General features: G+C 41.5%; 1 protein-coding gene across 2 annotated transcripts in view; it reads left to right on the forward strand.

Moving 5' to 3' along the window:
* The window catches only part of stim2b (stromal interaction molecule 2b), a 62,987-nt gene that overhangs the window by 396 nt on the left and 50,068 nt on the right, over positions 1–12,523 (forward strand). For both annotated transcript variants that reach the window (XM_062065966.1, XM_062065967.1), the window contains exon 1: positions 1–764. This exon is cut by the window's left edge and continues 396 nt beyond it. In XM_062065966.1, the coding sequence (XP_061921950.1) occupies positions 656–764 (109 nt within the window). In that variant the 5' untranslated portion in view covers positions 1–655. The remainder of the gene's footprint in view (positions 765–12,523) is intronic.

Below are 12,523 nucleotides of genomic sequence, written 5' to 3' on the forward strand. Positions count from 1 at the left end.
CTTTACCGGTCCTTGCTCATTTGCATAAAGACTTCCGCGCCCTCCCCCTGAAAGCGCGCGTCCGCCGGCGTTGGCATGTGGACGTCAAGCCGCAGCGGACCTCTCGCCGCGGACGAGCCAGACATGAAACGCCGTGCGGTCCTTCCAGAACCGGAAGAGGAACTCTGCGTTGCGTGTTTGTGTTGCCTCTCCCTTGGGGACGATACGGCTGCTTTCTGTCTGAGGAGGAGGACCTGACGCGCACTAGTGTGGACACTGGAAGTACGCGCACGACTTGGCAACAACTCACGCGGCCTGTGGGGATTTGGCTCTTTAGTCCACAAAAAAATCTTGACGGTTTACAATTGATTTTTTCACCCCTTTTTTTTTCCGCCAGATTTTACGCGGGGGCGATTTCCGCGGACAAGCCGCCCTATCATGTGGATGATTTAGTGGACAGTTGATATGATGGGGGAGCCTGCAGCGCGCAGACCCTCTCAAAGTACCTGTGGAAGGCATTAGTTTCACGCGTGACGTTTAATAACCACGATGTGTGCTCCCTAAACTACAATACTGCCCTTTTTTTTGTTTCCTTCTCAAAATATATATATTTTTTTGCTCCATGATCCAGCATCTTTAACCCACGGATCTCTTCCTGCACCCACACACGTCCACTATGTGCAACATTCCCACGCTGCTCAATGTGTTGCTACGTGGACTCGTCATCTATGCGGTACCGGGCTTCGTGGGCAGCTCGGCGGATACTGGGAATGCAGCCATCCCAGGTAAGGGCAGCGATCACTCGCCCGGTTGTCGTGGGTGGGAGGGGAGGGGGGGGGGGGGGGGGGGGGCTTGGGAATACCCTGCGAGCCTCAAAGGTGCACCTTTTTGTTGTGTGCAATGCAACACAATCCACATTAAGGACATGCAGTACATGCATCTGGAAGAAAAACAAACACAATAAGGGGTGCATTCAGCTGCACAGTCTCAGACTATACACACATGCAAGTACATGTTATAGTGATGCAGGACGTGCACAAATCCTTGTTGGGGATTTTGCACTCTTTAGGGCAGACCTGGGCATTCTGCGGCCCGCGGGCCGCAGAATGCCCTTTGTGCGTCCCTGTCCGGCCCGCGTGAGGCCAATCATAAATTACAAAATACATTTTAAAAAGTATCTATGTCGAATGTGCAATGCAACGGTGCTGCTTTTGTTTTGAAAAGCGTTATTTGTATTACTTCCGTGTGGACGTATGCACGTGTGTGATTGTGAGTGAATGTGAACAGCTGCAATCACAAATGACAAAATAAAGTTGAAAAAACATCTATGTCGTGCGCGCAATACAACTGTGCTGCTTTTATTTTGAAAAGTGTTGTCCGTGTGTAACCTGTGAGTGAAGGTGCACAGCGACAAGTGATGCACGGTTTACACCCGAGACGCTAAAAAGAGAAAAGTTGATGACGAATGGCGTGTTTTCAACAAGACATGGACTGCCAAGCAACGTTCCCTCTAAGGTGCGCGCCTGCGCAATTGCGCACTGCTCAAGCGTCCTCTGCGCACAGCAAATATATGCCGCACACCAAATCAAATCCCATCAGAATTCTAAACAAAATAAACACATTTATTCTGTATAATTTTGCTATGCAACTCTGAGTGACAGTGACAACAAGCGGCCCTAACGGTGTTCGTCAACACCGTTCAATTGAACACCGTTCAATTATTGTAACGTCTATCGAGATGCTTCGAGGCCAGGAGTTATATTGATCACTTTATTGAGCAAAACTGTTTATATTCGGCCATAACCACACCAAAAACATGAGTAAAACACTTCTATCTGGAAAAACTAGTCATTTTCTGCCATACAAACCAGGCCAAAACCAACTTGTCATCTGTCACCAACACGCATACCACTAAACCACTGGTGCATTTATGGCCACACAAAAAGTCGGACAACTCAAACACCCCACAAAGTTACACTATGACTCCTCAGTCATATGTGTGCTTATTTTACTGTCATTTATTATTAATGTTAATTTATTTATATTAATCATGGAATGCTGTTACTAGAGAAAGTTACAGGAATGTACACTTCATCATATGCTTACATTTCATTGTGCAACATGAGGATGTTTAAGGGGAACTAAATGTGATCTCTGAAAGGGGTACAAATGATTTCCAAAGCAGTGCTTTTGGTATAAAGTTAAGTTAGGTTAAATGAAAGTATTATTATTATTATTATAAGCATTTATCTTACGGTATATATAAAAAATAATATTGAGCAAAATTTAATTGAAATATTGTCGATGTGGCCCTCCAGCAGTGCTCGGGTTGCTCATGCGGCCCCCGGTAAAAATTAATTGCCCACCCCTGTGTTATAGTGATGCAGGACGTGCACAAATCCTTGTAGGGGATTTTGCACTGTTTACTGACATGCATGCACCTTTTTGAGTGGCACACATCTAGTCATGCAGGCGTTACTGCAGTGGTTCTTAACCTTGTTGGAGGTACCGAACCCCACCAGTTTCATATGCGCATTCACCGGCCCCTTCTTTAGTGAAAAATAAAATGTGTGCCGAATAAGGCATTAATAAGTACTTAATAATGACTAGTTAAGAGCCAATATGTTACTAATTTGCATGTTAATAAGCAACTAATTAATGGTGAATATGTTCCCCATACTAAAGTGTTACCATGTTTTTTTACTGGTGCACAAAATTAACCGTGCATGAACATCACCTTGTTCAAAGAACAAAACCAACACAGTGCATAAACTCACAACAAATTACACACTTGCAAATCAGTGTGACTTCTGCTGTTGCCATATCCGTAATACGCCGATAGGGAGAAGTTTTTATTTACACGATGAGTCGGGTGTGTCTTGACCTCCGCCGAACCCCTGAGCCCGACTCACCGAACCCCTAGGGTTCGATCGAACCCAGGTTAAGAACCACTGCGTTACAGTAATGGAGAAGATGCACAAATCAATTGTCAGGGATTTTTGCAAAGCGACACTTATTTGTACCATGCGGGATGTGCATGTACCTCCTTCTCCCTAGAAAATAAGGGGTGTATTAATCTACACCGGGGGTTCTACAACCAGCTGATTTGACGTACCTCACAACAGGGTAAAATAATATTTGCTTATTGCTCTCAGTGTTTGTATAACCGTTCAATTCAGACATGACACATGACCACAAAATAGCATGAAGACAATGACCTCAGTGTTCGAGTGGAGATCTGCTTCCCAAATAAAGTACAATTTAAATGTTGCCAATCATATAAAGCAGTGGTCCCCAACCACTGGGCCGATTGGTACCGGGCCGCACAAGAAATAAAAAAATAAAAAAATAATAATAATATTTTTATTTTTATTAAATCAACATAAAAAACAATATATACATTGTATATCAATATAGATCAATACAGTCTGCAGGGATACAGTCCGTGTGGGACAAGTTTTCAAGCGTTGACCGGTCCGCAGCTACAAAAAGGCTGGGGACCACTGATATAAAGCACAAAAAAACGTTCCTTTTTGTCAAAGTAGCTCAAACAGTGTTTAAAAAAAAATCTGCACATAATATAAATATGATGCAGATTGGGGATGTACAGTAAATGATGATGGAATCATTTCAAAATAGGTTACAAAGACTCCTAATTTGGCTGTTGACATACACTATATTGCCAAAAGTATTTGGCCACCCATCCAAATGATCAGAATCGGCTGTCCTAATCACTTGGCCCGGCCACAGGTGGAGGAGGAATTATGGTGTGGGGTTGTTTTTCAGGAGTTGGGCTTGGCCCCTTAGTTCCAGTGAAAGGTACTTTGAATGCTCCAGTATACCAAAACATTTTGGACAATTCCATGCTCCCAACCTTGTGGGAACAGTTTGGAGCGGGCCCCTTCCTCTTCCAACATGACTGTGCACTAGTGCACAAAGCTAGGTCCATAAAGACATGGATGACAGAGTCTGGTGTGGATGAACTTGACTGGCCCGCACAGAGTCCTGACCTGAACTCGATAGAACACCTTTGAGATGAATTAGAATGGAGACTGAGAGCCAGGCCTTCTCGACCAACATCAGTGGGTGACTTCACCAATGCGCTTTTGGAAGAATGGTCGACAATTACTATAAACACACTCCGCAACCTTGTGGACAGCCTTCCCAGAAGAGTTGGCACTGTAATAGCTGCAAAAGGTGGACCGACATCATATTGAACCCTATGGGTTAGGAATGGGATGGCACTTCAAGTTCATATGTGCGTCAAGGCAGGTGGCCAAATACTTTTGGCAATATAGTGAATGTGGTAACATGTGTACTTTCGAGTTGTATGATTTTGTCAAAACTTTTATTAATTTACTTGCTAAAATACTGTTAATAACTGGTTACTTTCTGTCGTAACATGTTTCTATGTACACTTCTGTTAACATGTAATAAGCTCTTATTGTTCTGTAGTTTGGCTGATACTACACATTTGGGTGCTCTTTAAGCCCTCTTGTGTCCACAGACCTATTTCCTGAGTTTGTAAACACAAACAAAAACGACAAAATATTATTTAATAATACAAAAATATCGATGTAACCACTGTAGTATCTACCATATACTAATAATTCACTTGGTATCATCACTGTTGATATTTGTATCGATCCACCCACCTTTGTTTACATGCAAGAGCCCTGCTTTGCTGTTAGCTCATCTTCCTACAGTGTATGGGGTAGCTATTTCTCATCCTTTTGGGATGACACTTGTAAGAAAAGTACTTTTATTTACTGCCACGGAGGCGAGGATTGCTGATTTAGAAGCGGTTTTGCTGCACTCTGGAGGGACATTAGTCGCTAGGGAGGACGCTATATTAGGACGCGTTCATTCTCTTGTCGCTGTCAAATTTGCAGGACACAGCCAGAATGTGTCATCAACATGCGTTCTCACGATATAACGATAGTATTAAAAGCTCCTTGTTGGCCAAATTTATATTGTTTATTTCTCCCGAAGCCTTCTGCAGATGACCAAAACATTTTAGTACAAAATGAAAGTGGTGAACACCGAAATTTTGTCAATGCTATGATGTGCAGTCTTATGGCATGACCTTATAATAATAATGGTTGTAACAGACAAAACATAATTTTTCCAACACACTTAAAGGCCTACTGAAACCCACTACTACCGACCACACAGTCTGATAGTTTATATATCAATGATGAAATCTTAACATTGCAACACATGCCAATACGGCATATAAAGTGCAATTTTAAATTTCCCGGGAAATATCCGGTTGAAAACGTCTCGGTATGATGACGTTTGCGCGTGACGTCACGGAGTGAACGGAAGTATTGGGACACCATTGTGTCCCAATACAAACAGCTCTGTTTTCATCGAAAAATTCTACAGTATTCTGGACATCTGTGTTGGTGAATCTTTTGCAATTTGTTTAATGAACAATGGAGACTGCAAAGAAGAAAGCTGTAGGTGGGATCGGTGTATTAGCGGCTGGCTGCAGCAACACAACCAGGAGGACTTTGAGTTGGATAGCAGACGCGCTATCCGACGCTAGCCGCCGACTGCATCGATGATCGGGTGAAGTCCTTCGTCGCGCCGTCGATCGCTGGAACGCAGGTGAGCACGGGTGTTGATGAGCAGATGAGGGCTGGCGTAGGTGGAGAGCTAATGTTTTTAGCATAGCTCTGTCGAGGTCCCGTAGCTAAGTTAGCTTCAATGGCGTCGTTAGCAACAGCATTGCTAGGCTTCGCCAAGCGGCACAGCATTAACCGTGTGGTTACAGGTCCAGGGTTTAATAGTAATAATAGTATTGTTGATCTTCTGTCTATCCTTCCAGTCAGGGGCTTATTTCTTCTGTTTATATATGCAGTTAAGCACGATGCTATCACGTTAGCTCCGTAGCTAAAGTGCTTCGCCGATGTATTGTCGTGGAGATAAAAGTCACTGTGAATGTCCATTTCGCGTTCTCGACTCTCATTTTCAAGAGGATATAGTATCCGAGGTGGTTTGAAATACAAATCCGTGATCCACAATAGAAAAAGGAGAAAGTGTGGAATCCAATGAGCCCTTTTACCTAAGTTACGGTCAGAGCGAAAAAAGATACATCCTGGCGTCCTGCAATGCACTCTAATCCTTCACTCTAACGTTCCTCATCCACAAATCTTTCATCCTCGCTCAAATTAATGGGGTAATCGTCGCTTTCTCGGTCCGAATCGCTCTCGCTGCTGGTGTAAACAATGTGTAAATGTGAGGAGCCCTTCAACCTGTGACGTCACGCTACTTCCGGTACAGGCAAGGCTTTTTTATCAGCGACCAAAAGTTGCGAACTTTATCGTCGATGTTCTCTACTAAATCCTTTCAGCAAAAATATGGCAATATCGCAAAATTATCAAGTATGACACATAGAATGGATCTGCTATCCCCGTTTAAATAAGAAAATTTCATTTCAGTAGGCCTTTAAATATTCAATCATTTCCACGAAACCTGCTTTGGGACAACATTGAAGTGTTCCAAACCGTAGCCAGAATACTTCGGGAACACTTCCGAGAAGACCTGCAAGCCTGGAGCGGGTTGCAGAGTGACTTTAACAGGGCGTGACTCAAATATTGGTAGTAGAGCCTGTGGTTAGTTAGTATGTCGGGAACATTTCAAATGCTAATGTTCGCACTCCAGGCTGTTAACGCAAATAAGCTCTGTGTTGTACACCAAACATTGACAGAGGAAGACACCGGAGAGAGTGGAGAAACCCGAGGCCAAATTAAGGAAGGTTACCCCTTCCTGGGATTTGGATAAAGTCTGTTGATTAATCGTCAGTGTTTACAATGACAATAAAATGTATTGATTCATCAGGCAATAATGCCCTTTTGCAATTGTCAGACTGGCAGAGCGTTCATTACTGCCTAGTAGACCGGCTGACAATGACAAGTCAGTATGCGTACCCGTCCTCTGGTTGTCCCTATTGTTGCATCATCTACCCTAGTGCAACCGCAAAGGACAACACAAGTCTTTGTGTGCCCTCGTGGCCGTCATGTCTGTGTTGTTTTCTGAAGGACTACTGGGTGGCACATGGGAATTACCTTGCCTCTGTGCCATCTTTCGCTATATCAAGGAATGCCCTCGGTGCTCCCAAGTCAAACTCCCTAATGTGAACGTGGTGTTCTCTCGTTTTAATGGTTTGAACAAAACAAACAGAGCCTTGCCTCTGGCTGCAAGGAACATCCGCTTCAGGGATAATGACCCGGCAGGACGATGCTGGCCTCTGATAGGATCACTTACTTATAAAACTGTCTGCTTTTTAATGCATTAAATCACATTTTGTTAAAAGACCCCTAACACTATAGTTGCACACATCTGCACCACCATTTAGATTATACTTTATGCAGATTCAGGGTTTTTCCTAAATTGGGGGTGTGGTTAGGGGCTTGGTCACATGACATTATCATATAATTTGCATAGTGTGCTATGACAAGATTTTCCTTTAAAAAGGCTAAAAAATGTATGCATACACAGGCCTCAAATTTTAACTTGTTAAGGTCAAGGCAAGTGTTGCCTTAAAGCAAGGCTCATATTTTAGGGCACCAAGGCAATTTAGAAGGGCACCAAGGCAAACATTATTTTCTTTCGAGGCAGGGGCTCCAAATCATGCATGCATACATGCGTGCATATATATATATATATATATATATATATATATATATATATATATATATATATATATATATATATATATATATATATATATATTAAGGCCCTGCGATGAGGTGGCGACTTGTCCAGGGTGTACCCCGCCTTCCGCCCGATTGTAGCTGAGATAGGCTCCAGCGACCCCGAAGGGAATAAGCGGTAGAAAATGGATGGATGGATGGATGGATATTTATTAAGACGTAACTGCACTTTTTGTCTATATAGATAAAAAATAGTGTTCATGTATGAAATCTAGGATTGCCAATTATGGCCAAAGTAATAATTAAGATTATTGTTATCAATATTGAAATCATGATTACTGATTGTTAGGTAAAGCAGTGTTGGAGTGTGAACGTAATACCATCACGTAATTTGCAATGTCTAATAAAAAGGCTATAGATAAACGTTATCCATATATCCAAAGACACATATTAGTTGTTTAATTATTTAATAATATCAACTTGTCAGCTTTTTGTCATTACTTTATGCCTTTATCTCTATTTTTACATTTTGATAGAGGGAAGAATTTTTTAAAAATTATTTATTAAATTTTTTAATTATATACATTTATATGTACATGTAGATGCTGTATCGGGACAGATCCACTAGTCGCATAGGAATTAACTATACACCATAAAACATTAACAAAATGCTGTGTCACATGAATGGTTTTTGAAGTATGACCTTTTGGGACGGTATAGCTCGGTTGGTAGAGCGGCCGTGCCAGCAACTTGAGGGTTGCAGGTTCGATCCCCGCTTCCGCCATCCTAGTCACTGCCGTTGTGTCCTTGGGCAAGACACTTTACCCACCTGCTCCCAGTGCCACCCACACTGGTTTAAATGTAACTTAGATATTGGGTTTCACAATGTAAAGCGCTTTGAGTCACTTGAGAAAAAGCGCTATATAAATGTAATTCACTTCACTTCACTTCACTTTTTGACATGAAGAAAACACAAGTAATGTAAAAAAACATGGTGTTTACGTTTTGATATCAAAATAAAAAACTCAAAGCAGTTTGACTAATGAAAATGAAGTCTAATAAACAAGCTTTGTTCTTCTCCAACGCCTATTTGTGTTTCAGTACAACAGTTTGGCCAATAACAACAAAAACAGGAGTGACAACTCTCACATCGAATACACAATCTTCACAGCCTGTGTTCAGTTCGATTGAGATGACAAAACATTTTCGCTAGTATTGATGTTATTTGAACACTGATACATTTTGTAGTTAAATAGAGGACGAGTGAGCATCCCAGTAAACAAACTAAAGACTTTATAAACAAGTTGTGACAACGTTGACGACCAGTGTTGGGACTAACGCGTTACTTTGTTATTGTTATTTTTGGCGGTAACGAGTAGTCTAACGCGTTATTTTTTATATTCAGTAACTCAGTTACCGTTACTACATGATGCGTTACTGCGTTATTTGACGTTATTTTTTATATAGTATCGGCTAGAAACTGAGAAGATCTGAGTGTGTTTTATTGGAGAGTTGCAGTGTCGTCCTTCTGTGTCACAAGGAAGAGAAGAGGCTGTGTGAGTGTGAGTGTGGGGCGGGGGGGGGGGGGGGGGGCGTGTCTGTGTTTATAACAAGACATCATGGTGAAGCCGAAGCCGAGTTTCTTAACATGGAGATATTCTCACTACTTTTCTTTTGTCGAGCACAAAGAAAAGAACATTTTAGTTAAATGTAAGTTGTGTCTTGGATCAAAAATCCCATCTACTGCCCAAAACAGCAATTAAAATCTTCTGAAACCGCTACAAAAGCAACATGCTTCGACGAAGCTAGTAAAGAGAGACACACTTCACCTAAGGATTTTAATGGAGGGACTGCTAGCCAGGACAACATTGATAGAGCCATTGCAGCGTATATGCTAGTAGACATGCAGGCGTCAAACGACACAAAAACATTTTCACGTACCTGGACTCAGTGGACAGTGAGCACATAAACATGGAAAGCGAGCTAAAGAAGACACTCCAAACTCTGCCTCTGCCATACTTGCCAACCTTGAGACCTCAGATACTGGGAGGTGGGGGGGTCGCGGGGGGGCGTGGTCGGGGGGGGGGGCGGGGGCGTGGTTCGGGGCGTGGTTAAGAGGGGAATATATTTAAGCTAGAATTCACCAACTCAAGTATTTCATATATGTGTGTAAAATACTTGACTTTCAGTGAATTCTAGCTATATATATATATATATATATATATATATATATATATATATATATATATATATATATATATATATATATATATATATATATATATATATATATATATTTATTTATTTTATTATACATATAAATAAAATAAATACTTGAATTTCAGTGTTCTGGAGGCTATCCAGTAGATGGCAGTATTGTCCTGTTTAAGAGTGTCACAACATTGCTGTTTACGGCAGACGAACTGCTTTACGGTAGACTAAACGTGACTGCTGTTGTTGTGTGTTGTTACCGCGCTGGGAGGACGTTAATGAAACAGCCTAACAATAAACCAAGAACTCGCCCTCGATAATTCTACAGTTATGTCATTGGGCAGGCAAGCTGTTTATTTTCAATATATGTGGGAAAGCGGACGTGAGAACAGGCTGTCTCCACTCAGGTCCGCATTGAGCTGGAGGAAGCGTGGCCTCCAGCTCCGGCTGAATACCGGGAGTTTGTCGGGAGAAAATTTCTGCCGGGAGGTTATCGGGAGAGGCGCTGAATACCGGGAGTCTCCCGCTAAAAACGGGAGGGTTGGCAAGTATGGCCTCTGCTCATCATTCAGCACTGAAGGTACACACACTCTGTCAATTCTCTTATATACTCTTTCATTGTAGACTTCTAGAGTGTTTGATTATCACATCACTCTAAATGTATAGACTATAAAGTTCACAAACATAAGGAGGGATCCTAGTGGGCCAGGCCAATCCTTCCTTTTCTCTAAACTAAAAGTGGGGAAATGCGTAGAGTGTCCTGGGGTTCACTGAAGACATGATTTTATTTCACAATTCCTTGAGAGAAAAAAAGGCCTGGTTAGGCGTGTGTATAGCAGTATGTGTGCTGTATATAGTGACATGACATATAACCATGTCATGTGTGCCTTCCTTAGGTGAAGCCAGGTTTACAGCTATGTTGTTATTATGCTGTTTGTTACTTATGTATGTTATGTTGCAGCTATTTAAAATAGTTTTGTCAATTTGTTCTGGCCCAAAATAAATTGGCCCTTTGAAACATATCTTTGTATGTTGTATGTAGACCACATTTCTTAGCAGAGTTCAGGGATGCAAATGCATGTCAAGTTGATCAACAGATTGTATTATTCTCCAGTACAATAACAGTACTGAAATGAAGGCTAAAAGGGCATTAATGGGAGCCTTACAAAAAAAGTAACTTATTAGTTACTTTTCACAGTAACACATTACTTTTTGATGTAAGTAACTGAGTTAGTAACTGAGTTACTTTTGAAATAAAGTAACTAGTAACTGTAACTAGTTACTGTTTTTTAGTAACTAACCCAACACTGTTGACGACACATCACCTGCTGCATGTTTCCTCATGTCATTAACTCTAGATCACAGCAGCTGAAGGACGCCGTACTGAGAAAATAAAAGCAACATCAAATTGTTTTTCTCCTTCGCTGAATACTTTTAGTGTGGGGACAACTCCTACGTGAGAGCTTTGTTGAAGTTAATGCCTGGTCCTCTTTAAACTTTCGGAAACACCCACGGCTCGGCTTAAATTGTTCTTCCGTGCTCGTTCCAGCATGGTCACCGCTGGACATCAAGTCGCCATATAAAGGGTGTCTCTTTTTGCAAAAGATACCTTCGGAAATGCTATCACCCGCTAGCTGGTTCTTAGCTATACAAGCAACAGCTTTTCGACCTTGTCTTTCATTTTCTCTCCGTCCATGCGAAGATATTTTACCCCTTTTGCGAAGTCAGCAACCATATAAGCATCCCTATTTTTTATAATGGTTGCAATTGTGGACTTGTTTCTTAAAGTAAAGTGAAGGGGCCGTGAGCTGTAGGCTAATTAGCTAACACACCAGCTCAAAGCAGTTGCCTGGCAACCCTTAGCTATACAGCAAGACTTTCTGATCACAATCTGTGGGTGATGTGGCCTGTATGTGTGTGGCGATGGAGAAATGGCTCAATGAAAAAAAGTACATGTCAAACTACTTCCTTAACGTAAATGACCGCCATAACCACAACACCAGGGGGAGCTCCACTAACCACGTTAAACCCAGATTCCGATCTAACAAAGGTCTTAACTCATTCTCTTTCTATGCCACATCAATGTGGAATGCGCTCCCAACAGGTATAAAAGAAAGGGCATCTCTATCCTCCTTCAAAACCGCAATAAAAGTTCACCTCCAGGCAGCTACAACCCTAAACTAACACCCTCCCCGGATTGTTAATAATCAAATGTGAACAATCAAATGCAGATACTTTTTATTATGCCTTCTGATCTCTCTCTCTCTCTATGTCCACTACTTGCTGTACATATCCTACCAAGTCAGACCTACACTGTTCCATTATCCATTTCTCTGTTCTCAATTGTTGATGACTGATGATAACAACCAAACCTAACCCACCCCCCTCCACACCCCGGATTGTAAATAATGTAAATAATTCAATGTGATTATCTTGTGTGATGACTGTATTATGATGATAGTATATATCTGATAGTATATATCTGTATCATGAATCAATTTAAGTGGACCCCGACTTAAACAAGTTGAAAAACTTATTCGGGTGTTACCATTTAGTGGTCAATTGTACGGAATATGTACTTCACTGTGCAACCTACTAATACAAGTCTCAATCAATCAATCAAACCTTTTTTTAGGCTAAATATATATATATTTTTTACCTATTTCTTTTAT

This window comes from Entelurus aequoreus, linkage group LG12, assembly GCF_033978785.1.
Source record: "Entelurus aequoreus isolate RoL-2023_Sb linkage group LG12, RoL_Eaeq_v1.1, whole genome shotgun sequence".
Classification (NCBI taxonomy): Eukaryota; Metazoa; Chordata; class Actinopteri; order Syngnathiformes; family Syngnathidae; genus Entelurus; species Entelurus aequoreus.